Source organism: Salvelinus namaycush, chromosome 33, assembly GCF_016432855.1.
Source record: "Salvelinus namaycush isolate Seneca chromosome 33, SaNama_1.0, whole genome shotgun sequence".
NCBI lineage: Eukaryota > Metazoa > Chordata > Actinopteri > Salmoniformes > Salmonidae > Salvelinus > Salvelinus namaycush.
In genome coordinates, this window is record NC_052339.1 from 27,223,489 (window position 1) to 27,250,298 (window position 26,810).

The 26,810-nt window shown below is 42.3% G+C and overlaps 3 protein-coding genes across 3 annotated transcripts in view; 1 reads left to right on the forward strand and 2 right to left on the reverse strand.

Annotated features, from left to right (window-relative positions):
- Nucleotides 1-1,454: 1,454 nt before the first annotated feature.
- On the reverse strand, nucleotides 1,455-9,838 carry LOC120027958 (twisted gastrulation protein homolog 1-A-like). The gene is made up of 5 exons (XM_038973051.1): nucleotides 9,728-9,838; nucleotides 8,950-9,095; nucleotides 6,169-6,268; nucleotides 5,369-5,641; nucleotides 1,455-2,161 (listed from the first exon to the last, which is right to left on the reverse strand). Exons 2-5 carry the CDS (start codon nucleotides 9,067-9,069, stop codon nucleotides 1,980-1,982), a joined length of 675 nt encoding a protein of 224 aa, XP_038828979.1. The 5' UTR covers nucleotides 9,070-9,095; nucleotides 9,728-9,838; the 3' UTR covers nucleotides 1,455-1,979.
- A 710-nt stretch (nucleotides 9,839-10,548) lies between these two features.
- On the forward strand, nucleotides 10,549-16,345 carry LOC120027764 (gamma-soluble NSF attachment protein-like). The gene is made up of 12 exons (XM_038972784.1): nucleotides 10,549-10,763; nucleotides 11,144-11,211; nucleotides 12,234-12,318; nucleotides 12,577-12,594; nucleotides 12,716-12,746; nucleotides 12,968-13,077; nucleotides 13,223-13,289; nucleotides 13,523-13,593; nucleotides 13,673-13,751; nucleotides 13,836-13,915; nucleotides 14,441-14,570; nucleotides 15,340-16,345. The coding sequence occupies exons 1-12, from the start codon at nucleotides 10,711-10,713 to the stop codon at nucleotides 15,472-15,474; spliced, it is 927 nt and encodes a 308-aa protein (XP_038828712.1). The 5' UTR covers nucleotides 10,549-10,710; the 3' UTR covers nucleotides 15,475-16,345.
- A 1,005-nt stretch (nucleotides 16,346-17,350) lies between these two features.
- LOC120027893 (piezo-type mechanosensitive ion channel component 2-like) overlaps nucleotides 17,351-26,810 on the reverse strand; it is an 85,998-nt gene continuing 76,538 nt past the window's right edge. Inside the window, exons 34-46 of the mRNA XM_038972990.1 lie at nucleotides 25,142-25,324; nucleotides 24,652-24,919; nucleotides 24,338-24,506; nucleotides 23,548-23,695; nucleotides 23,137-23,351; nucleotides 22,795-22,953; nucleotides 21,258-21,405; nucleotides 20,798-20,986; nucleotides 20,483-20,575; nucleotides 20,032-20,201; nucleotides 18,498-18,577; nucleotides 17,889-18,099; nucleotides 17,351-17,606 (exon numbers count right to left, since the gene is read on the reverse strand). Of these exons, the coding sequence (XP_038828918.1) occupies nucleotides 17,351-17,606; nucleotides 17,889-18,099; nucleotides 18,498-18,577; nucleotides 20,032-20,201; nucleotides 20,483-20,575; nucleotides 20,798-20,986; nucleotides 21,258-21,405; nucleotides 22,795-22,953; nucleotides 23,137-23,351; nucleotides 23,548-23,695; nucleotides 24,338-24,506; nucleotides 24,652-24,919; nucleotides 25,142-25,324 (2,289 nt within the window). The remainder of the gene's footprint in view (nucleotides 17,607-17,888; nucleotides 18,100-18,497; nucleotides 18,578-20,031; nucleotides 20,202-20,482; nucleotides 20,576-20,797; nucleotides 20,987-21,257; nucleotides 21,406-22,794; nucleotides 22,954-23,136; nucleotides 23,352-23,547; nucleotides 23,696-24,337; nucleotides 24,507-24,651; nucleotides 24,920-25,141; nucleotides 25,325-26,810) is intronic.

Genomic DNA, 26,810 nt, shown 5'->3' on the forward strand with positions numbered 1-26,810 from the left:
ATGAAGAACGGGGGAATAAACACAGAGGGCTCGTGCAATAACAACTGGATTCCTCTGACATGACTTACAGTACACACCTCAGAGTGGAACACACTCCTGGTCTGAAACAGATCCCACCAGACTACCTTTAGACCAATCAACTGTTCCATTCCAGAGTGTGTATAGTAACAGTGTGGTATACAGTCAAACAACATACTTGTGCAAGAATGATAAATGTTTACAGTATGAAACAAATCATCTTAACTGCGCCTATAAAATCAAACCTGTTGTCTGTGAAAAGCTGGCCATCAGTTTTGATTGAATATGGCCGTCGTTTAAAATAACATACACTAAATGGCCAGAAGTATGTGGACAACCCTTCACATTAGTGGATCCGGCTATTTCAGCCACACCCGTTGCTGACGTGTGTATAAAATCGAGCACACAGCCATGCAAGCTCCATAGACAAATGTTGGCTGTAGAATGGCCTTACTGAAGAGCTCAGTGACTTGCAACGTGGCACCGTCATAGGATGTCACCTTTCCAACAAGTCAGTTCATCAAATTTCTGCCCTGCTAAAGCTGCCCCAGTCAACTATAAGTGCTGTTATTATGAAGTGGAAACGTATAGGAGCAACAACGGCTCAGCTGTGAAGTGGTAGGCCACACAAGCTCACAGAACGGGACCGCCGAGTGCTGAAGTGCATAAAAATCGTCTGTCCTCAGTTACAACACTCACTACTGAGTTCTACTGCCTCTGGAAGCAACGCCAGCACAAGAACTGTTCGTCGGGAGCTTCATGAAATGGGTTTCCATGGCCGAGCAGCCGCACGCACACGAGCCTAAGAATACCATGCTCAATGCCAAGCGTCGACTGGAGTGGTGTAAAGCGCTCAGCCATTGGACTCTGGAGCAGTGGAAACGCATTCTCTGGAGTGATGAATCACGCTTCACCATCTGGCAGTCCGACGGACTAATCTGGGTTTGACGGATGCCATAAGAACGCTTCCTGCCCCAATGCACAATGCCAACTGTAAAGTTTGGTGGAGTAGGAATAATGATCTGGGGCTGTTTTTCATGGTTCAGGCCCCTTAGTTCCAGTGAAGGAAAATCTTAACGCTACACCATTCTAGACGATTCTTTGCTTCCAACTTTGTGGCAACAGTTTGGGGAAGGCCCTTTCCTGTTTCAGCATGACAATGTCCCCATGCACAAAGAAAGGTCCATACAGAAATGGTTTATCAAGATTGTTGTGGAAGAACTTGACTGGCCTGCACAGAGCCCTGACCTCAACCCCATCGAACACCTTTGGGATGAATTGGAACGCCGACTGTGAGCCAGGCCTAATCACCCAACATCAGTGCCAACCTCACTAATGTTCTTGTGGCTGAATGGAAGCAAGTCCCCTCAGCAATGTTCCAACATCTAGTGGAATGTTTTCCCAGAAGAGCGTAGGCTGTTATAGCAGCAAAGGGGGGACCATCTCCATATTAATGCCCATGATTTTGGAATGAGATGTTTGACGAGCAGGTGTCTATACTTTTGGCCATGTAGTGTATGTTATATTACTAACAAGTATATAATTATACAAAACAGTATTTACTATGATTGTCCATTACAGCAAAAATAAAATGCCATTTCACTACAGATTTGATAACATTGATTGCTTGTCTTTACGCGGCTATATATATATATATATATAAAAAACGATTTGGCATAGTGACTCTTTCAGCTTTAACTATATGAGAATATAAAACAATCAATATATATTTATTCTCTGCTAGAGAACCTATATAAGATATAAAAACTAATTCAAGAGTGAAAAATAATTTGTAAGGGCTAATATTTTACATCACAACATGGAAACATTTTACAAAAAGGCTGAGGCACAAGTCATCCTACTCAGTCAACCCTCATCAGCTAATCTGCATATTGCAGACAGTGCCCCCTTGTGGCATTTTGAGCACAGTACCCTAACGTGGCTAGTCCCATTGGCTTTCATTAGAACAGGCAGTTCATGCACTTGACGGCTTTGCTGCCGTAGTCAAGGCACTCCGGGCCGATGCATTCACAGCAGGCGTTGTGGAACCAGCGGTACTTGGAGCCGCCCATGGACTCGCAGTACTGCTTGCACTGGCGGATGGACACGCAGTCATCAAAGTACACCACAGTGCACATGTTATCTGTGGAGGGGGGAAAAAAACAGGGAGAAATAAGCCTTTGAATACAACAGGCAAATATTAGCAATAAAATGCTTAAGCGATATATTGTAGTCTTCACTTTACTTTTATGAAGGTACTCTAAAGCACAAAAGAAGCAAAGTCCTGTTAGTCCACCTCTATGTATCTATCAAATCTCAGTATTTATTTAAATGTTTAATACATTTTTTTTTTTTTTAAATCACAAAATAAGTCCACCTCCACCATGTGACCTTCCATAGTTTGAACTATTGTGCCACAAGTATGTGTTAGCCAGCTGAGCTAAAGCCTAGTAGAGCCTAACCTCTTGATTGACATGCATCATCCATACTATGCTAAAGGGCTGCATGCGTACGGCTTGATTTAAGCCCATGTGTTTATCTCTGCCGCCCCACACCCATCCCACCTCATAAGGCGAGGGCATCCCCCATCGCTGGAGGCCTGATTAATGAGCGTGTTTTCCCAAAGGGAAAACAGATCTGGGTCACAGGTTCACAGAGCGGATACGTAAGGAGCTCGCTTACTCTCTCCCCCCCTAGATTCCTAGTCAATTAGAATCACTAGGACCAGAGGCTGAGGAGAGGACAACTGGAGCGGATGCACATGAAAGTTCACTAGGCCAGCAGCAATATACTCAATAATTTACAGGGCTGCTTGGTTTTCAAATAGCGGCCTGCTAAAACCATCAAACGAAAGCCAAGGCCCTGAGATCTCATAAGCTTTTATGGAGGGGTCAAGCCACAGAGCTCAGTTCAAAGCAGCCTTAGCCATGAGTTCATTATAGCTTAGCCCTCCCCTCCTAAAACAATATGGTCCCTGCCAGGGGGATGAGTTAGGGAACTCCTGGGGGTTCCCTAAAATAGTGTGTTGGATCAAAGTCCATATATTTAGCACTTATGGGTTGCCCAATCTGCCCAGGTTAATACCCCTAAAGCCAATTGGGCTGTCCTGATTTGTTATGGGAGATATTTTATTTTTACTGTTTTCTACATTGTAGAATAATGGTGAAGACATCAAAACCAGGAAATAACACATATGGAATCATGTAGTAACCAAAAAAAGTGTTAAACAAATCAAAATATATTTTAAATTCTTTAAAAGTAGCCACCCTTTGCCTTGACAGCTTTGCACACTCTTGGCATTCTCTCAACCAGCTCAATGAGGAATGCTTTTCCAACAGTCTTGAAGGAGTTCCCACATAGGCTGAGCACTTGTTGGCTGCTTTTTCTTCACTCTGCGGTCCTATCTCAATTGGGTTGAGGTCGGGTGATTGTGGTGGCCAGTTCATCTGATGCAGCTCTCCATCACAGTCTTCTCTGAACAGCTGATGTTGAGATGTGTCTGTTACTTGAACTCTGAAGCATTTATTTGGGCTGCAATTTCTGAGGCTGGTAACTCTAATGAACTTATCCTCTGCAGCAGAGGTAACTCTGCGTCTTCCATTCCTGTGGTGGTCCTCACGAGAGCCAGTGTCATCATAGTGCTTGATGGTTTTTGCAACTGCACTTGAAGAAACGTTCAAAGTTCTTGAAATATTCCGCATTGACTGACCTTCATGTCCTAAAGTAATGATGGTTGTTTCTCCTTTCTTATTTGAGCTGCCATAATATGGACTTGGTCTTTTACCAAATAGGGCCATCTTCTGTATACCACCCCTACCTTGTCACAACAAAACTGCTTGGCTCAAACGCATTAAGAAGGAAAGAAATTCCACAAATGAACAGGGCACACCTGTTAATTGAAATGCATTCCAGGTGACTAACTCGTGAAGCTGGTTGAAAGAATGCCAAGAGTGTGCAAAGCTGTCATCAAGACAAAGAGTGGCTACTTTGATGAATCTAAAATATATTTTGATTTGTTAAACACTTTTTTGGTTACTACATGATTCCATAGTTTTGAAGTCTTCACTTTTATTCTACAATGTAGAAAATAGTAAAAATAAAGACAAACCTTGCAATGAGTAGGTGTGTCCAAACATTTGACTGGTACTGTGTGTATATACGTACATACATACATACATACATACACACACTACCACCTCACAAGTCCTCAACTGGCAGCTTCATTAAATAGTACCCACAAAACACCAGTCTCAATGTCAACAGTGAAGAGGCGATTCCGGGATGCTGGCCTTCTAGGCAGAGTTCGTCTGTCCAGTGTCTGTGTTATTTTGCCCATCTTAATCTTTTATTTTCATTGGCCAGTCTGAGATATGGCTTTTTCTTTGCAACTCTGCCTAGAAGGCCAGCATCCCGGCGTCGCCTCTTCACTGTTGACGTTGAGACTGGTGTTTTGCCGGTACTATTTAATGAAGCTGCCAGTTGAGGACTTTTGAGGCATCTGTTTCTCAAACTAGACACTAAATGTACTTGTCCTCTTGCTCAGTTGTGCACCGGGGCCTCCCACTCCTCTTTCTATTCTGGTTAGAGCCAGTTTGCGCTGTTCTGTGAAGGGAGTAGTACACAGCGTTGTACGAGATCTTCAGTTTCTTGGCAATTTCTCTCATGGAATAGCCGTCATTTCTCAGAACAAGAATAGACTGACGAGTTTCAGAAGAAAGGTCTTTGTTTCTGGCCATTTTGAGCCTGTAATCAAACCCACAAATGCTGATGCTCCAGATACTCAACTAGTCTAAAGAAGGCCAGTTTTATTGCTTCTTTAATCAGAACAACAGTTTTCAGCTGTGCTAACATAATTGAAGAAGGGTTTTCTAATGATCAATTAGCCTTTTAAAATTATAAACTTGGATTAGCTAACACAACGTGCCATTGGAACACAGGAGTGATGGTTGCTGATAATGGTCCTCTGTACGCCTATGTAGATATTCCATAAAAAAAGCAGCCGTTTCCAGCTACAATAGTCATTTACAACATTAACAATGTCTACAATGTATTTCTGATCAATTTGATGTTATTTTAAATGGACAGAAAATGGACAGAGTGTGCTTTTCTTTCAAAAACAAGGACATTTCTAAGTGACCCAAACTTTTGAACGGAAGTGTATATATAAATAAAATAGTATATTGCAATGTGGAATCTTCAGAGTCTGTTTTGCTGATGAACTGAGTTTAATACTTTGATAACAGGCACCTGCACAAGACTGTATGATGTGCCTATGTTTTATTCTCTTATTAAAATGAGTACACAGCAGCTATTAGCATCCCCATAATTCAACCCCCTCACCCCTCCCTACCTTCAGTACTTTGGCTGTTATCGTAGCTGGCGTGGATACTGTTCCCAGGCAGGGAGACATTTTGGTGCTGGTCCTCGATGGTCTCCAGGAAAGACACCAGGTTCTCGTGGTAAGATAGTTCCTCGGCCACGGGGAAGGATACCACCATCATGTTGATGGGCGCTTCGCCCTCGGTGAGGGCGCGGAACAGTGAGGGGATGGGTCGGTAGAGTTCCTCCACCGTGCTTTTGGAGGTAGCTGGAGTGTCACTGTAGTTCCTAGGGTTACACATCCCTGTGAGGGGAGACAGGAAGCAAGTTAGTAAATATTGATAAATAAATAAAATATTACAATAAATGACTGATAAGTCAGTAAACCACTATTCTTCTCTTGTTCAAATTACACACTGACTCAGTACCCCCTGTATATCCTCATTATTGTTATTTTATTGTGTTACTTTTTATATTTATTTATTTTTACTTTCGTTTATTTTGACAATATTTTCTTAACTATTTTCTTAAAACTGCATTGTTGGTTAAGGGCTTGTAAGTAAGCCGTCCACGGTAAGGTTGTCCACCTGTTGTATTCGGCGCATGTGACAAATAATATGTGATTTGATACTCAACATTCACTGTAAAATCTGATGGATGCAATATCTTCAACAATCAGTGAATAAAGGACATAGACATGGAAGGATTTGAAGGAGCTCAATATGATGCAAAAATCAAATACCCATCCTCATTAGCCTCATCCATTCTGACACCGGTTCTTGTTTGTCCTTCCCAATATGCTCACAACTGCACCTAGTCCGTGGCACCTACCCACACAGTCGCAGCACTCCTCCCACAGTGTGCCAAGACAGAGCATACACTCTTTACAGCACGAGCAGTTCCCATCCGAGGGCCTGCACTGACACAGCTCCTGTACATCACAAAACACACACACACAAAATGGAAACCACTACATGGACACATTTTATGTACGTGTCAGGACTGATAGGAGAGAAATTCTGCAACAATCTGGTATAATCCTTCTATCATGTTGTGCACACGTGTGTTAACACTCAGACAATGCAGTAGCCTCAGTCAGGCTTCAGTCGTAACACGAGGAGAGCAAAAACAACATAAGAGTTTATTTATCTTGATGTGTATCGAGCACATCATGGTTGATACAACGCCAAGAAAATAAACCATATAATATCCTGTCCCTATTTAGAAATCACTAGGGAGAGGATGTGTGTGTGTGCGAGCGGTGACTGTGTGTGTGTTTTACTGCGTATGCTTGAGGTTTCCACCGGAGTGAGTGGGCCGACCTCAAGTTGCCTGTTCTGTGACTCCTCCAGTGCAGAGCGGTTGAAAGGGAGAAGAGGTCAAATTCCAGATGTGCAAAAGGATGGCGCTAACTGAGCCCACAGTCAAGTGTGGTTGTGGCAGCACCTTGCCTGACGACTCAAACTGAATACTCCCGCTGCTCTACGTTCACTACATACTTCAAACTGAGACCACCATAAATGACTTCAATGGTGGCAATGTCATAATGAGGGGTGTTGTACAAAACAAAGTCATCAGTAATTGGATAATTTCTAAATCAGAGTATCAAAAAGCCAATAAAAACACTTTACCCACGTGTGTTCTGGCTCTGGCCCAACCCATCGGTTTCTGGGACCAATCGGAATGGTTAGAATGTGTTTGCATTCTATAAATCGTCGGGGAGGTACGCCAGACTCATTGTAGAGAAGAAACTAAAGTCTGTAAAGTAGCGTTTGGCTGGCGCAAGGAGTTTGGGTAGCCAGGCAAAGACCAATGCCCAGGGAAGGTACACATATATACAGTACCAGTCAAAAATTTGGACACACCTACTCATTCAAGGCTTTCTTTATTTTTACAATTTTCTACATTAATTAGAAAATTAATTTTCTCAAATATATTTGAGATTCTTCAAAGTAGCCACCCTTTGCCTTGATGACAGATTTGCACACTCTTGGCATTCTCTCAACCAGCTTCATGAGGTAGTCACCTGTAATGCATTTCAATGAACAGGTGTGCCTTGTAAATTTGTGGAATTTAATTTATTCTTAATGCATTTCAGCCAATCAGTTGTGTTGTGACAAAGAAGGGATGGTATACAGAAGATGGCCCTATTTGGTAAAAGACCAAGTCCATATTATGGCAGCTCAAATAAGCAAAGAGAAACGACAGTCCATCATTACTTGAAGCTCAGTCAATGTGGAACATTTCAAGAACTTTGAACGTTTCTTCAAGTGCAGTCGCAAAAACCATCATGCGCCATGATGAAACTGTCTCTCGTGAGGACTGCCACATGAAAGGAAGACCCAGAGTTACTTCTGCTGCAGAGGATACGTTCATTAGAGTTACCAGCCCCAGAAATCGGCAGTTAACTGCACCTCAGATTGCACCTCACAGAGTTCAAGTAACAGACACATCTCAACATCAACTGTTCAGAGGAGACTGTGTGAATGGTGCTTTGCTGGTGACACTGTCAGTGATTTATTTAGAATTCAAGGCACACTTAACCAGCATGGCAACTACAGCATTCTGCAGCGATATGCCATCTCATCTGGTTGCACTTAGTGGGACTATCATTTGTTTTTCAACAGGACAATGACCCAACACACCTCCAGACTGTGTAAGGGCTATTTGACTAAGAAGAAGAGTGATGGAGAGCTGCATCAGATGACCTGGTCTCCACAATCACCCAACCTCATCCCAAATGAGATGGTTTGGGATGAGTTGGACCGCAGAGTGAAGGAAAAGCGGCCAACAAGTGCTCAGCATATGTGGGAACTCCTTCAAGACTGTTGGAAAAGCATTCCATGTGACTACCTCATGAAGCTGGTTGAGAGAAAGCAAAGCTATCATCAAGGCAAAGGGTGGCTACTTTGAAGAATCTCAAATATAACATATATTTTGATTTGTTTAACACTTTTTTGGTTACTACATGTGTTATTTCATAGTTTTGATGTCTCCACTATTATTCTACAATGTAGAAAATAGTCAAAAAGAAAAACCTTTGAATGAGTAGGTGTGTTCAAACTTTTGACTGGTACTGTATCTCCATTGGCTATCTCATGTACAGCCAAGGTAGACTAGGCTAAATCCTTTGAGGACACTGTGCAGCTGTAAATTGAAAACCTTCACTTCATTGTAGCCCTGCCAACTCGGCAAGTTCTTTTTTTTTTTGTTAGTTCGTTGAGGGATCCCAGCAACTGTCATGGTTTAATGTGCTTTTCCAGTACAAAGAGAATACTGTGATCACAGCAGAGAATTCAGGTTCATGTAAAATAACTTCAGACATACAGAGGAAATGCATAGTGGGAAGTTAATCACATTTTAGATTAACACTAAGGAGTAAAATGTTGGCATAATATTGTATGGCAGTCGAACTTTACTCTGAAAAGACAACAATCCCTTATAGAATTTGCATAGAGTTCTCAACGTGACTTAGAAACATTTTATTCGTGCGAGAAAAAAAAAAGTTAACCTAATGCCTTTCTGGAAACGTCACATCACACTAAGCGCTTAGCCTTCTTAATTGAATGATGCCTTTCCAAAAACGTTATGCTAAGAATTTAGCCTTCTTACCTGAATGAGACATTTGCTGACATCACTGGCACAGAGAGCCTTGTTGCAGGCTGTGGTCATGGAAAGTCCCGAGAGAAGGAAAATAAGTGCAGTGGATAGTAAGATTTGAGTAGACTTCATTCCGACACGCACGAAACAACGGTAACCTGAACCGACAAAACAGAGACAGACAATAACTTAGAATGTATCCCTTATTCAATGAGATAACACAAGACGTCATCCAGGCACAAACATACTAATAAAATACAGGAAAAGTCGTGTCAAGGAACCATCCCTTTGATTCAATTGTTATGGTAAATTGCCCGCTTGCTTCAAAGGAGCATTTCTTTTCTACACAAACCCAGTGCAATGCAAAAAGACATTGGTTTCTCACTTGTTGGCAACTCAATTCTAATAAAGGTTGCTGCGCACTTTCATTAAAACATCTGAATACGTTTCAAATCCATGTTCAAACGTTGTATACCTATTACGGTAGTCTAATTCAATAATAGCATGTTTATCATTCTAGTAGTGCAACACTTGGACTTCAGGGTTACATAAGGAAGGAATGTTACATTTTATCCTAAAATTAAACACTTTGGATACATTGTATGAAAAGTCTGACACTTTCAGGCTGCGTTTATGGACGAGCCTCGTGTTTTGGAGAGGCAAATACGCTACCCAAAGCTATAAACACCTTTTCTCAACATGAACTAACTAGGAAGAAAGAAGGATGGACTTTTTTTGTCTTGGTAAAGAACCCACACCAAGGAACCATAGAAGTAGTAAATAAACTTACCTTGCCCAAATAGTCGATTCTTGCTCCAGAGGTGAACGTTTCTTACCTTTGTTTACCTATACTTTTCAGAATTAAAGCATGTTCTTCTGTTCTGATGGCGTGACTCTCCCCTCTGGCTAAACAAAGCAGACAGTGGTAGACAGGCGCCTTAAAGATACAGTTACCATTTCAGGCTGCAGGCACAGTAGCCCCGCAGCGCAGGTGAACCCGAGCCAAGACAACTATGTCTGCTGGCATCATATAATATGCCATTTCTACTTGTGTGTTGATCTGATTTGTTTAGCTATATTCCACTGTACATATTTATTAGATTGTTACTTAGTAAATAGTAGCAACCATTTTGAAAGATACTTCTGATCATTTCACTGATCACATTCACTGATAATACTAGCCAGAAGAGGACTGGGCATCACTCTGAGCCTTGTTCCTTTCTAGGTTTCTTTCTACCTTGCCAGTGTGTTTCTGCCTCTGCATTGCTTGCTTTGGGCTTGGTATCTGTTAAGAACTTTGCAACTGCTGATGTAAAAAGGGTTTTATAAAATAAATGTAATGACCAATAATATTATTAATTATGTAGGCTATATAAAAGTCATCGTTTACAATATTGAGTAATTAAATTGCAAATTGTAGGCTAGACTATGAATGAATAACTGGATATTTCATAATGCATTGCGAATAGTGATGGACGAAGACTAGGTTACTTTGGTTTACTTTAGGGCATTCAATGAAAATAACCTACTTGTTACATTGTTGCCCCTTTTGTACACAGTAGCTGCAACATTGCAACACTTTGTCGCCATGTATCATTATATAAAGAATAGGCAACTCACGGGATTCCGTAGTCAAACCCCGATGACGAAAAAGTCTCCTGAAACCAGTAACGCTAGCACCCAGAGCTAGCTACAGCAACATCTCACTATATTTTAGTCAGTAGTATGTTTAATACTCATCTTTGAATTACATTGTTAGCTAGTTTGGACCAGATGGCTGCGAAAATCAACGAGGCGCACGACCACATTGCCAAGGCTGAAAAATAGTAAGGATATCTTGCTAGCTAGCTGACGTTAGCTAGCCAATTTAGCTGTATTGCTTTTGAGCATTTTATTTCAGTAGGTAGCCAGTTCCATAGTATTAGCTAGTTTATATTGTAAATATACCCATTTACAACACAAGTAAGAAGGAAATTGTATTTCTAGTTAAGTATATGCTATTTAGCTAGCTAGCCACTCTATACAGGATTGGAAGCCAGTTGAGCTGGCTGGCTAACGTTAGCGTCTTCCTGCGCTGCAGTTATTCCTGACAGTATCACTGCATAAATAATAGGACGTCCACACCTGTATTAAACCCTATGGTAAATCCATATGAGACAACACTGGTGTTGTGTTTTCACTGAATATAATGCCTTTCCCCCCAAAGTTTAAGGACTAGTTTCATGAAATGGAAGCCTGACTATGACAGTGCTGCATCAGAGTACTCAAAAGCAGGTATTGTATTAAAGGCTATTTATTACATTATTCAATACACCTGAAAACATGTTCCCTACTACAACGACTGGTGAGCACTAGCCAAGTAAAACTAAACTCCACGATGTACTTCACATCAACAGAGTTGAGCGGTGACTAGTGTGGGCTGACTGGAGCTCCGACATCACATAAAATAAAGTTTTTATAAAAAATATAAAAACTACAGATTTCATCATCCAAAAAATCGCCCGCAATTACAGTGACAATGTGCTGTGCAATTGTGGGTAGTTTTTTTTGGGTGCTGAAGTTTTTTTTGAATAAAACCTTTATTTTATGTTCCGCTCAACTCTGTTGATGTGATGTACATCATGGAGTTTAGTTTTACTTGGCTAGTTGGGCAATAACACACTGTCAGTATTATGATGCTAGATTGCACTTAATGTTGCTCAAGTTGTCCAATGACATAGCTATTTATTTTAAACTGGGTGGTTTGAGCACTGAATGCTGATTGGCTGACAGTCATGGCATATCAGAGGTATACCACAGGTATGACTAAACATTTCTTTTTACAGCTCTAATTAAGTTGGCAACCAGTTTATAATAGCAATAAGGCACCTCAGGGGTTTGTGATACATGGCTAATATTAGGGGTGCAACTTTGGTTTTAGAAGTGGGGGGGACATAATTCTTCTTATTATAAAACCTTTTTACCCAGTCAGATAAACACTCCAAATAGCCTACCTGGCCACTCGGAGGCGTCCACATGGTCCTAAAGCACACCGTTGCCTCGTTTTGTATCACATTCCAATGATAAAACTGGGGGGGACAAAAATGCAATTTCAGAATGTGTGGGGGACATGTCCCCAGAGAAAGTTGTGCCCCTGGTTAATATACTACGGCTACGGGGTGTGTCCATGCTCTCTGCGTTGTGTCGAACATAAGAACAGCCCTTAGCCGTGGTATATTGGCCATATACCACACCCCCTCGGGCCTTATTTCTTAATTATAAATGCATAATGAAGCATTCCCTCCTCCATCTTCCAGCTGTTGCCTTTAAAAATGCCAAGATGCTTGAAGAAGCGAAGGAGGCATACCTGCAAGAGGCAGAAGCCCATACCAACAACAAAACGTATCCTTTCAATGCTCACTTCCTATAGCGGGCTAGGCTTATCACACAATTTTAACGACCATGAATGCTTTCGCAGTAGTCTTGTAAATCGCAGACCTAGGGCATTGTTAATGTGGGTGGCAACCCGTCTGCCTAGGGAGACTACTTTCACAGAGTTGTTTGACAGTTAATGTAGGGATTTTATATGCTACATTTGAACAATATTGACTCCAGATCTCATAAACATCAATGTTTTCTTTAACTTAACTAAATGTTCAGACTATTCCATGCTGCCAAGTGAGTATGAAAGATCTGTCTCATGTAATGCTATTCATAGAATCCAGATGATGTACAATAGACACTGGTTGGTCTACTTTTGTCTGTATTGGATGTTGCTAAGGAGACATTTCTGTTGCAGAGCACTTGAAGCAGCTGGTATGATGCTTAAGGTTAGTGTTAATGTGATAAACAGTATCTACACTCATACATTGTTATCAGGCGTCGGATCAAATTTGCTGTTATTTTTATTCCATAGTTTTAACTCTTTGTTGCCCACTTCAGGATTAATGCCATTGTTGTTAGTCAGACATTTGACACATGACTACTGTTTTAGTTTTACTATTAACTACTTACTGAAGCTAATCATTGACAGACATGTGTTTCTCTCCAGGACATGCAGAGGATACCAGAGGCTATCCAGTACATTGAGAGAGCAAGCATGATGTATGTAGAGAACGGCACACCGGACACTGCAGCCTTGGCCCTCGACAGAGCTGGAAAGTACGTAGCCAATATTGATCATCATAGATGGGCTCTAGAAATTAATTCCCTGACATCATTGGCATGTCACTAAACGTATTGATGATGCTGATACTTGTTTTGATGCTTTAAAAAAAAAAAGTAAAATGCGTACCTTTTTGTGTAGGCTAATCGAATCACAGGATCTAGCAAAAGCAGTGGATCTGTACCAGAAAGCTGCATCAGTGTTTGAGGTACAGCTATATGAGTTCAATATTTGATAGAAGACCAGAAATCATTGTGTTGCTTCCATGCCGCTACCTCGGTTCAGGGCCACATTTGTAGGGATCTCACTTATTGCATGGCACTTATTGCATGGCAATATTAACACAGTCCTATTTTATATCGAATACATTATAATGTTGTAACGGTAATGTGATCAAATCAATTGAGGGAGTATTGATATGGTGAATGCATATTTCTGCAGAACGAGGACCGTCTACGGCAAGCTGTAGAGATGCTGGGGAAATCATCAAGACTGCTCGTCAGGCAACACAAGTAAATTCTCACTTGCTTTACAGATTTTTCTACCTGTCCTACTCATTCCCTACCCGCTAACTGTGTTTTTGTCCGTCAGGCTTGATGAAGCAGCAGTGTCGATTCAGAAGGAGAAGAACATGTATAAAGAAATAGAGAATTACCCAACGTGTTTTAAGGTGCGTTTAACTTAGTTAACCTGATAAAGAAAATTGACTGTGTGTTGAAACCAAATTGTTGCCTGTGTATTTGCTTATCTCCAGAAAACCAGTGCCCAAGTGCTAGTCCACCTTCACAGAAATGACTTCGTAGCAGCAGATAAATGTGTCCGAGAGAGTTACAGGTACTGACTTCACTTTTTTTTTTTTTACCTTTTATTTAACTAGGCAAGTCAGTTAAGAACAAATTCTTATTTACAATAACGGCCTACCCCGGACGATGCTAGGCCAATTGTGCGCCGGATGTGATACAGCCTGGATTCGAACCAGGGACTGTAGTGACGCCTCTTGTACTGAGACCACTGTGGCACTCGGGAGCTATACTTTCTAATTAAGCAATAAGGCCAATATATGACGAAAGGTGGAATGATGAAAGGTGGAGTGCCAGGATACAGCTCTTAGCCGTGGTATATTGGTCATATACCACAAACCCCTGAGGTGTCTTATTGCTATTATAAACTGGTTATCAATGTAATTAGAGCAGTAAAAATACATGTTTTGTCATAGCCATGTTATACGGTCTGATATACCATGGCTGTCAGCCAATTAGCATTCAGGGCTCGAACCACCCAGTTTATAATTAAAGACAAATAGGAAAGTAATTGTTATGACTGTTATGTTTGACTAATCATTCTAACCATTACTCCTAGTCTGCCAGGCTTCAGTGGGAGTGAGGACTGTATTGCCTTGGAGCAACTCTTGCAGGGCTACGACGAGCAGGATGAGGACCAAGTGCACCGTGTCTGTAACTCGCCCTTATTCAAGTATATGGACAATGATGTGAGTGTGGTGCCTAGAGCCTACTATGTAACCAACGTTTATTTCAAAGCATGTCATCACGTTTGAGTGTCTACGTTTAAAATTGGTGTTCAGGGGTGTATTTATTAGGCGGATTCTGTTGAAAAACATTTAGTCTGTTACAAAATGTTTTGCAACAAAAACTGTTTACTCTAGGAAGAAAATGCAATGAAACAGGGAGGGAGTGGGACCTTCATGAATTTGTCGAATAGAAACACTTGTTGGACTAAACTGTTTCCATTGCAAAACGTTTTGCAGCAGAATCCGATTAATGAATACACCCCTCTTTACTGTCTTTCTTGATCACATTTAAGGACTTTAAAAGGTATGGGATCATGAGCTGTCCTTTCTATATGAAACCTCTCTCCTAGCCACCCCATAGATGCATTTCCAGGCTAGGCTGAGTAATACAAAGTCAGAGAAGTAGTTTATTAATTGACACAATAGCAGTCCAACTGTTTTTTTCTTCCTTGTTGTTTTGTATGATTTATCTGTTCAATTATCGTAATACTCAAGAAATATGTTTCCCAAACCTCCTGATCTATTTCTGAAAGAGACACACACACACCTGATTCAAACCAACCAAGGGTTTTCTGATTCATTAGTTAGTTGAATCAGCAAAAACATGGAACTGGCTGGGGGGGGGGGGGGGGTACTCAAGGAGAGATTTGGAATACACTCTTCTGAGAAACATATACTGTAGAGACCACTAACTTGCCTTAACCTGAACAATGTGCCAATGGTCTTGCAGTATGCCAAGTTGTCCGTCAGCCTGAGGGTTCCAGGGGGTGGGAAGAAGAAGAAGGCGCCAGCTGCCGATGCTGGGGAAGGAGGAGCAGGTGCCGGAGAGGCTGACGAGGATGAGTATGCCGGTGGGCTATGTTAGCCACAGAACCTGGACTTCATGTCTGGACCAGAACACTTCCTGTTGCCTGTTAGGAGGGGAGTCTGAATCTTCCACAGCCTGTCCTCCCGTTCTGAGCATGTCAGGGGGTTGTGAACTTACCCTCCCATCTCCAGAATCCAAGCAACAACTGCAGGCACTCGGACCATACAAGCATAACGAGTTATGCTCAGAACAATAACATAAGCATGGTAACATCAGTGTGGAAAATAATCATATGCTACTCAATCATTTGAATATATATTATTTGTCCCTTTTTGGGTTTACTGTGATTGTAAAATATTGTTTATTTTGCTGCATTTAAAGTGATATAAAATATTAGATTGCTTTTGTTGTATTTGCCTCAGTGGATAGATCAGTAATGTTTTTTTATCTTTAAATCTACAACCGTATGCAACAAGATACACAGTGTGAAAATATTGATTTGAACATTTAACTTACAATCTAAAAATGCTGTGCCTCAATGATTGATGTGTAAAGGGGTGGATGAATCCATTTCTGAATTTATCGTATAAAGTGTTAAAAACAGCTATTTCAGTTGCTATTGTCTGTGTGAAGGCTACACTCATATATGGAATCAAATGAATGTTGAGAAAATAATATAGTGGGTAATTTGGTATAAAGTGATTTATTTTTTTGTTTCGTCAGGATTTCAGAATGCCTTTCTAGTTTTCATATGGTTATGCTTTTTAACCAACTGAAAGATAGAAATGATGATTCCTGTTTACAACTAATCTTAAAATGTGTGTCAAGTATTGTGGAGCATGCAGGCTGGATGTTTGTGGCATGCCCTCTTGTGTTTTTACTGAATCAAGTCAGAATGGAATAAAATGGCAGCACGTCAGCTTTCAAACATGTGCTTTATGTTCAGGTCGCTGAACCACAATAACACCACAAACTGGATTCCTTACACTATGGAGGTGCACAGACATTATGTATCTTCTTTCTCATGACAAGAAAACAATCTATTCACTTACACCTTGTATTGCATGGATTTGATGGCCTTGATCACATTTTGGTTGACCGTATGAACTTAACACTAACAATGTAAAAAAAAAAGAGGGGTTTTCAAGCAATACAGGTTACAAGCTTAAAAAAGAATGGCTGTATTGATGCCCTCCTATTCTCAAATCACAGGTCTTCATAGGGGTTCCATGAACATACTCCATAATATGATAGAAATACTCAGTGTTCATCACATCATCACTGTTTCTCCTAGGTGTCCTACAGGTAAAAAATAAAAACGTATTCCCGTTCTGGTGAGATGATATACATTTCCTGAGAATGACAGCTCCATTGATTACTCTGTAGAAACATCAACATAACGGCAACAAAGTATCTTAACTTGTTTTCAATGTCACAACCTCTCGCTGTTGTCTTGCTGGAAAAGTCAAAGCACCTCCAGTAGGCTACTGTAAGGGAAAATATCTTGGAGAATACAAGTGGCTAGTGTCTCTGTCGTTGCCGCCTTCTCTTCCGTGTAGCTCAAGATAACATGTCTGTTCAAGTTTACAGCCAGCTATCTGGACAGTATATTGCACAACCCATGGTTCATGGTTCCCAATAGGAAAAAGGCCAGACATCTGTCTGTCATCTCTAACACACTGACTGACTGATGGCTGCAAATCTTCAGAGATGCACTAAAAAAGTACAAACAAAAAACTGCTTCTGCAGTCACCTTTCATGTGTAGGTCACATTGTTTCACTGTAGGCTCGATAGGGAGATGGTTCTTATCACAGTCACACCAAAAGACAGGGAGCGCAAAAAGCTAGCTTGGAACTTCCTGCCGGGTTTGTGCTTTTTAAAAGAAATCTCATTCTGAGACTTCATGTCTCTGTCGCCTACTAGGTGGCTCTCTCACTTAGTTTTCTGGTCCCTGGTCCACTTGATCATCGTCTCTGGTGATCGGTACAAGAAGATGAGCTTGGCATACAGGTCTTCCTCCAGCTCCAGCTCGCCCGTCTCTCTGACCAGGAAGATGTCGGTACACAGCTTCAAGATGCGGTCCACGACGGGCAGCTCCTCGAACATGATGGAGTGCGAGATGCCGCTGAAGAACTCGCGCACAAACTTTCCGATGACGAGCACCACCGAGGCGTAGAGACCCATGATCCTGTCGGTGAGCGACGTAACACATTATAAGCCTTGTAATTATACATTATAAAGGCTCATACGTGCTTATAACTAGTCATAAAGCACTATAAATGCAGGATCCCTTTTAGAAAGCAAGACCAGGGTTGTGTCCAGTAGGCACAAAACAATATCTTGAAACAAGGTGGTACTGCCTGACCTTAAACAAGAAATGCTAATTTTCATGTTTCACTGCTTAACGTTTTACTAAGGTGTGCCTGACTGAAAACAACCCAAGTCACACTGTCAGATATCCTCCACTCACCCATATCCTGCCAGGAAGCCCAGACTGGGCGGGCTGACTTTGTCACTGAACACGTACAGCTGGAGGCCCGCCTCTCTCTTCTTCCCAACCGCCGCACCCCTCATCTGGATCTGTCCTGCCGACGGCTGGTCCACAATCCACCACTCCTGGATCTCTCCACTGCTGTTGTGGGTTCTCTCCAGGGCTAGCAGGATGTTCTTGTAGCTTTTGTCTGAAAGGGAGATAATATCGTTAATGCTACATCAGCAGTCAGTAATAAAAGGGGGATGCTTCAGTTCGAAACAGTGTCAAAATAAGAAATGTAGAAGTGTTAATTTCACATACAATGTAAATTTGTCTATGTACTGTATTTGAATTCTATTTAAGGATTTGTGCATTTTTGTTATTTAACCTTTATTTAACTAGGCAAGTCAGTTAAGAACAAATTATTATTTACAATGACAGCCTAGGAACACTGCCTTGTTCAGCAGCAGAACAACCGATTTTTACCTTGTCAGCTCAGGGATTCAATCTAGCAACCTTTTGGTTACTGGCCCAACGCTCTAACCACTAGGCTACCTGCCACCCCAAATTACCTTTCTAGAGGCATTACCTTTATAGATGCATTACCTTTATAGAGTTGTTCTATAGGTTTGGCATTGGAGTCACTGGGAGCTCTGAGGAAGCATGGGAAGACTTGTTCTATCACCCTGGAGAAGAGAGGGGAGAAAGAGACCTAAAATAAATATGTCCATAGTGCATTGACATGGTTGGGGAGTAACTAATTACATTGAATCTGATTACAAAAAAAAAAGTACCTGTAATCAGTTATGTTACTAGCAAAAATATTGTAATCAGATTACAGACAAATTTGAATAACCATATGATTACATCTTGGATTACTTTTGAGTTCAGAAAGGATGTTTGCGAAAAAATACATTGACACCTTTTTATTTTCTCAATGACATTAAATTCAGCATTGAAAAAAGGCGCACGTTTAAATTTGTTCCACCTAAGTGAGTCTGAACACAAGTCAGAGACCACTATGATGACACACCAAATGATGACCACCAATCAGAGACCACTATGATGACACACCAAATGGTGACCACCAATCAGAGACCACTATGATGACACACCAAATGCATTTTGCTGGATCCTTTTTGTCTTCTTCTATTGCATCTTAAGGGGAAAGTAATCCAGAAGTAACTGAAAGTAATCAGATTACATTACTTAGTTTGGGTAATACAAAAGTTACATTACCGACAAGAAAATGTGCTAACTGTAACGAATTATATTTATAAAGTAACCTACCTCACCCTGTCAAGTGGTTGTATACATTATATAGCATGCCATTTAATAATTAATGATTTATGAAGCATTTATAAAGGCCTTATAAAGGGTTTATGAAGGCTTAATTAAGCCTCAAAAGTTGTAGTCCGTGTTCCTTAGTGAAGTCTACTTACACAGCCTGGTTTCTGGTCCCATTCAGCAGATCTATTAACTCTTGTCGCGTTGTCATATCAAGGTATGTTATATGTTTATCTGTTGCAACTTCAGCTTTGGCTCCAAGACTGAGATTCCTGTCGAAGAGAGAAAAATCGCAATTGCACACAGTACATTGTGGTCACAAATGGTACACCACACATTCTTTCCCACACACATTACTTTGTGAACTCGTAAATGTGTTATTTTCCGGCTCACAGACATTGCAAATGGACAGGTATCTCAACAGATATTTTACAGCTCTAAAGTACTATGTAACCTATGTGTATCTACACAACTATGTCATTTTATCAAGTTCACACAAATCTCTAACGACACAGACACCCTAGAGCGGAACTAATTTATCCATTCAAAATGGAAGCAAGAAACAAATATATTGACTCCCTCTATCCTTGTCTCCCACCCTCTCTGTATGAAGTGTTGAATGTTGAGTTGTGCAAGACTTTTGAGTTTGTAATAAGTGTGTGAGTTTAGATTTGGTTCTCTCTCAGATTGTAAGTGAGTGTGTTTCCATGTGTGCAGTCGAGTATTGGTTTGTTTCTCTATGTCCTGGTTGAGTGCAGCGTGCAACGGAAATGAACGTATCTTATTGGGCAGTTCCATGTTGTCCTTCCCTGTTTCAGTCTGTTTTCTTCCCCTGGTGCCGTGTCACTCTTACCTCTGGATGGTCCAGGACATGGTGACAGGGAAGTATTCCTCCTTGCTGAGAACGTCCATCAGGTTCTTCCTGCTGGGGGGGCTTATGGTCCACAGGGAGTTGGAACTGCCCTCCAGCTCCGCCACAGCCACGTCCGCTGACGTGTAGGCCTCCAGGAACTGCATCGCTGACTACATTGATAGAAGTATTGAAATATTACAACTACTCAAACATACTGTACAACACTTAGATGCACAAAGTCCCGTGTGAGTGGGGCAAGACAGGTCTTTGTTATAGTAATACACATTAATTCAATACACAGTAATATATTCAAACCAGAATGTAATAGCAGTCAAACCTATATCATCACACAATATTTGGAAATCCTGAGAAATATCTGAAATATTTGTTGTATTGTATGGCCTAAAATTATGATTTAGAAAGCAAGCTGTAAAATGGGTGGTCTTCTTACCGGAATGTAGTTGTATGAATTCATGAAGTCTGCAAAATCTGCTTTGCTAATGTCCTTCAGTTGATTTTGCTGGGCACTCATAGTGAAAATGGGCTGAAGGAAGAGATACCAACGTTATAATATTAAAATAGATATAAATGTAAGTTAAAAAAAAAAAAAATAAAAAAAAAACATCTACACACCTTCAATCCCAGAGCTATAGATAGCATTTGGACTGATGTTTCTACCAACATATGCTAACATTGCGCCCAGTGTGAAAAATGGCGGCCGAACTGTCTCTCTATATATGACTGCGGTCAACATGAGTGGCGCTACCTGAAAGCCTCCCAGGGTGATGGTGACCGACACGTCCAGAGGTTTGTTGACCACCCCGGCCACTGACTTGACCAGTGACATGAAGAGCAGCGGGAACCAAACAATGCAGATAAGAAGCATGACGATCAAACCTCCCATCCCATACTTCACCACCTTCTTCTTCTTCTGCCCGCGAGGCTGGGGGTACCTCTGGCAAACAACACACATAAAGGAATATAAAAAATATTTTGGGGAAATAAACAATCGACTTTCGTTACAGTTTCTATAAATGTTTTAAAACTTTTGTGCGAACCTACGTAATTGGTGCCCCGTGTGAGGATTGTCCTGCATAAATCTGCTGTATCTCATTTCGACACAGCCTCTTTGACAACATACTATCTTCTTCCACTCTAAGCATCATTCAGATATTGATAGGGAGGTCCTAGAGGAGAACTAACACAGCAGGCCCATGGTCCCTCACCTTCTCTGACATCCTCCAGCACTTGAGGACAAAAATATGGGCGTAGATGTCCTCTACACAGATCCAGCTGGACAGGCTGAGGGTGGTGTCCGTCCACACCCAGTCCATCACCGCTCGCAGCTCCGTCAGGAACGGGACCAGGCGGAACCTGGGAACCAGGACAACGTTAGAGCAATGTTAGGGCAGCATTAGGGCAACAATAGGGCAATGTTATGGCAATAGTAATGAACCAGGCAGCCAGGCAACCAGGCAGCCATTGGTTGCATGTGCCGTCACTGATGAGCAGTGTTGGGATTAGATACTTGGAAAAGTAAAACATTATTTATTACTTGTTACATTTAACAAAAAGTTACTTTAGAAATATTACTTTGAATAGAAAGTAACACGTTATATCACTCGTTACATTACTTTGCATTACTTTCATGAAAATAATCTCTAAATCTCAATGTTTGACTGTCGGAAGGAGCAAGGCAAGCTGAACGGGCTCTACCATAGACAGGCTACTTACTATCTCAGGTTTGATCACTAGTTTCTCCTTTCATCTGTGGCGATGCTTTCCTGTACTAGTCTACAAGTGCTACACTATCACATGGGCTGCTTAATTAGTCATATATACTGTAAGCTAAACATCTATACCTCTCGAGCCACCAGTTCTGGTTAGACCGCATGTCGCAGAGCCAGAGATGTATAGAGGGCACACTTGCCACTAGATGTTGAAGCCGTCTATGCGCTTTGCTATTATAGAAGCGATCAATGGCAAAGATGTGGACCTTCTTTACATTTCTATGGACATTTCTATGGACAAATGGCCTGTATCCGCTAACTCGAGAACAAAATGAGGAAACAAGTCGAGATCGGATCATGGAAACATACGCCCAGTAGAGATATGATTCACACGGTGGCGCAGTGATCTAAGGCACTGCATCGCAGTGCTAGCTGTGCCACCAGAGATTCTGGGTTCGAGCCCAGGCTCTGCCACAGCCGGCCGCAACCCGGGAGGTCCATGGGGCGACGGGTTAGGGAGGGTTTGGCCGGCATGGATATCCTTGTCTCATCGCGCACTAGTGACTCCTGTGGCGGGCTGGGTGCAGTGCATGCTGACCAGGTTGCCAGGTGTACCAGGTTGCCAGGTTTCCTCTGACACATTGGTGTGGCTGGCTTCTGGGTTGGATGTGCAGTGTGGCTAGGTTGGGTTTTGTTTCGGAGGACGCATGGCTCTTGACCTTTGCCTCTCCCGAGTCCGTACGGGAGTTGCAGCGATGAGACAAGACTGTAACTACTACCAATTGGATACCATGAAAAAGGGGTAAAAAAAAATAAAGAGATATGATTCACAAGCGTTACTTGACAAAGTAACTATATTTATATTACCCCGTTTTTAAAAGTAACGCATTCCATTACTAATTAGTCAATCCGTTTACCTAACGCATTATTTTTGTAAAGCATTACTCCCAACACTGCTGATGCGGGAGAAATTCATTCCTTATTGTATTCTCAATTGGTGATTGTGGTCACAAGTGGCCTGAATAGCACTCACCCTTGGAAGAGGAAAAGATTGAGGTAGTTGTAACTCTTGGTGAGGAAGTTGCCCAGGACGCGGGTGGGGTAGCCACAGCGGATCTGATAGGCCGACAGGCCAAAGTAGATGCACTTGACGAAGTACCACAGCTGGGCCACTGTGTTCTGACTGAACCGTCTAGTGATTGATATGGAAATAATGTTAGCGTGTATTTTCAAAGTAAAACATTATGCTTTACTTACTAATGACGCAACTATTTCGTAAGTATTTAAAATATGTATTTAAAAGAAAGAAGGAGCTGGTTGTGACTAAATTATTAAAATTACTCAATAAATACATGTTATTTCTCCACATTCATACCTCTCTGTGACTCCAGGCAGGATGAAGAACATCCAGAAGTGGATGCCGAACACCAGGATGACTTGGAAGATGACTTTTCCCATGACAGTCTTGCGAAGGTAGAGGGCTCGGTCGATGATCATGGTGCCAAACTGGATCAGCACCATCACCAGGAAGGCTTCGGGAACCTGGTCCTCCGACAGGGAGGAAGTGATGTCAGCCGCCGCAGAGTGTTTCTTTTGGGGTACAGGAAGTACTGTTATGTTAGGAAATGTTATGGAAATGTTATGGTATTCATTTGGAAGTTTCAAGTTCAAAAGTGTTCTTGTCCATTCAGGGACAATTGAAATTCATTACACTGGGTTTCACTCACAAAGACAATGACAGTTTATACCAGAATTTTAGCACTAACATATCATATATCAAACTTACCCCAAATGCCCAGAAGCCGAAGACAATGATGATAAAGTCCACAGTGTCGGCCAGGAACATGAGCACATAGACGTCTGTCACTGCACTGTACTCTGGGTGGATCAGGTTGTAGAAGAACTGACGGATGGGCAGGTACATCTCCAGAGTTCTACAGAGAGGCAAAGAAACAATGATCAAATCAAATCAAATGTATTTCTATAGCCCTTCGTACATCAGCTGATATCTCAAAGTGCTGTACAGAAACCCAGCCTAAAACCCCAAACAGCAAGCAATGCAGGTGTAGAAGCACGGTGGCTAGGAAAAACTCCCTAGAAAGGCCAAAACCTAGGAAGAAACCTAGAGAGGAACCAGGCTATGAGGGGTGGCCAGTCCTCTTCTGGCTGTGCCGGGTGGAGATTATAACAGAACATGGCCAAGATGTTCAAATGTTCATAAATGACTAGCATGGTCAAATAATAATAATCACAGTAGTTGTCGAGGGTGCAACAAGTCAGCACCTCAGGAGTAAATGTCAGTTGGCTTTTCATAGCTGATCATTAAGAGTATCTCTACCGCTCCTGCGGTCTCTAGAGAGTTGAATCTGTTACAGTAAACAAGGTAAACAAGATAAACTAGATACCTTTATGAACGGTTAATGCCGTTTTTATGAACCTTGTAATGTGTATGCATCAAAATCAAATCAGGCTTAGAGATTTACATTACAGCCACCATTAAACAATTTATTATCCTGGAAAGTGACTGAATAGTAGCCTAATAACAGTAATAAGGCATCTCAAGTCAGTACACCTACTTTTTGACAGTGAAGCTCTTGGCTTTGATGAGCTGCTCTCTGAGTTTCTCCAGGATCATCTCCTTCTTGCTCCTCTGTTGGACACTCAGCACACTGTCCCCTCTCCGCAGGCTGTCCCCTCTCCGCAGGCTGTGCCCTCTCCGCAGGCCGGGCCGTGAGCTCACACTGTCTGTGGAGTCACCAGGTTTGAGGAGGTTTGGAAGACATAGGGCTCACAGATGATATTGTGTTGGTTCATAATGAAAAGCCTAGATATTTCTCCCAAACATATCTAAGCCCAATAAGGGAGTTACTCTACAGACTTGTGACCTCACCTCCTTTGGAGTGGGCGGAGCGCACGGTGTGCTGGGAAAGGTGGGAGGCGGCGCTGGAGCTCTTGCGGCGCAGCGGGGTGGAGGTGGACATGGAGTGGAATTTTCGGGGGATGCGGGTGCGGACCGACTCCAGCAGGGAGCTGCTGCCCTCCGCGGCCTGCTTCTCCACTGACCTGGAGCTGGTCCTCTTCTCCCTCTCATGGTGATGCTGCTTGGGGGTTTCCCCCCCTCCTCCCCTGGGGTTGTCCTCATCCCACAGCCCATGACACTGGAGGTCAAGACCAAGGAATAGGATGGTTAAGCCATTCAGTGTGCTAAATATAACTGTGTATCAATACAGGTAACAAGTCAGAATTAACAACATAGTTAAAGGTGTAGTCCACTTTTTTTTTTTAAACCTTATTTTTTGAAAAAAGTTAACTATCCCTTTAAAGGAATAACCATGTACTGTAGCTAATAGGCATCACACCTAGTAAGACTTAGTGGGCACCTTGAGAATAGATCGGTGGAAGAACAGAGCTAGCAGCTGAACCAGATCATAGTGCACGTATCCCTCCCTCTTCTCCACACCGATGATGTTGGGAGGATGGAAGGGTTTGGACTTGTCCAGCTCAATGTTCTGGTTGAATGGGAAGAAACCAAACTGGAAGAAGTACTTGATCACAATGGTGACCTGGTGGTACAGAGAGAAGGGGAAAAACATTCAAAATCATTTAGCAGCTGCCTGAGTGATAAAATCAAGAAATAGCAACATTGTCTATCAACACAATTAATTATTGAGTACAGTAACAGAGTATTATTTCCACACATGTTTTAACAAAAACTTCAATTTTCATAGCTGGACAAAGAAAAAAGGGCAAAGCGTCAATACAGGACTAAGATTGAATACTACACCGGCTCTGACGTTCGTCGGATGTGGCAGGTCTTCCAAACTATTACGAACTCCAAAAGGGCCAGACGGATTACCAGGACGTGTACTCAGAGCATGTGCGGACCAACTGGCAAGTGTCTTCACTGACATTTTCAACCTCTCCCTGACCCAGTCTGTAATACCTACATGTTTCAAGCAGACCACCATAGTCCCTATGCCCAAGAAAGCGAAGGTAACCTGCCTAAATTACTTTCGCCCCGTAGCACTCACGTCGAATGCCATGAAGTGCTTTGAAAGGCTGGTCATGACTCACATCAACACCATCATCCCGGAAACCCTAGACTCACTCCAATTCACATACCGCCCCAACAGATCCACAGATGGCGCAATTGCAATCGCACTCCACACTGCCCTTTCCCACCTGGACAAAAGGAACACCTATGTGAGAATGCTGTTCATTGACTACAGCTCAGTGTTTAACACCAGAGTGCCCACAAAGCTCATCACTAAGCTAAGGACCCTAGGACTAAACACCTCCCTCTGCAACTGGATCCTGGACTTCCTGACTGGTCGCCCCCAGGTGGTAAGGGTAGGCAATAACACTTCTGCCACACTGTTCCTCAACACTGGGGCCCCTCAGAGTTGCGTGCTTAGTCACCTCCTGTACTCCCTGTTCACCCACGACTGCGTGGCCAAGCACGACTCCAACACCATCATTAAGTTTGCTGACGACATAACAGTGGTAGGCCTGATCACCGACAACGATGAGACAGCCTATAGGGAGGAGGTCAGAGACCTGGCAGTGTGGTGCCAGGACAACAACCTCTCCCTTAACGTTAGCAAGACAAAGGAGATGATTGTGGACTATAGGAAAAGGAGGGCCGAACACGCCCCATTCACATCGACGGTACTGAAGTGGAGCGGGTGGAGATTTTCAAGTTCCTTGTGTCCACATCACCAACAAACTATCATGGTCCAAACACATCAAGACAGATGTGAAGAGGGCATGACAACACCTTTTCCCCCTCAGGAGACTGAAAAGATTTGTCATGGGTCCCCAGATCCTCAAAAAGTTCTACAGCTGCACCATCAAGAGCATCCTGACCGGTTGCATCACCGCCTGGTATGGCAACTGCTCTGACTGTAAGGCGCTACAGAGGGTAGTACGTATGGTACATCACTGGGGCCAAGCTTCCTGCCATCCAGGACCTATTTATTAGGCGGTGTCAGAGGAAGGCCCAAAAAATTGTCAAAGACTCCAGTCATCCAAGTCATAGACTGTTCTCTC

What these genes read in the sequence shown, in the direction of transcription:
- LOC120027958 (XM_038973051.1), bottom strand. Translation starts at nt 9,069, where the DNA reads ATGAAGTCTACTCAAATCTTACTATCCACTGCACTTATTTTCCTTCTC. An exon ending in TCAGCAAATGTCTCATTCAG is followed by an intron (nt 6,269 to 8,949) that starts GTAAGAAGGCTA and finishes TGTGATGTACAG; the next exon opens with GAGCTGTGTCAGTGCAGGCC. An exon ending in GGAGTGCTGCGACTGTGTGG is followed by an intron (nt 5,642 to 6,168) that starts GTAGGTGCCACG and finishes CTCCCCTCACAG; the next exon opens with GGATGTGTAACCCTAGGAAC.
- LOC120027764 (XM_038972784.1), top strand. Translation starts at nt 10,711, where the DNA reads ATGGCTGCGAAAATCAACGAGGCGCACGACCACATTGCCAAGGCTGAA. An exon ending in AAGCTGCATCAGTGTTTGAG is followed by an intron (nt 13,290 to 13,522) that starts GTACAGCTATAT and finishes ATATTTCTGCAG; the next exon opens with AACGAGGACCGTCTACGGCA. An exon ending in TCAAGTATATGGACAATGAT is followed by an intron (nt 14,571 to 15,339) that starts GTGAGTGTGGTG and finishes ATGGTCTTGCAG; the next exon opens with TATGCCAAGTTGTCCGTCAG.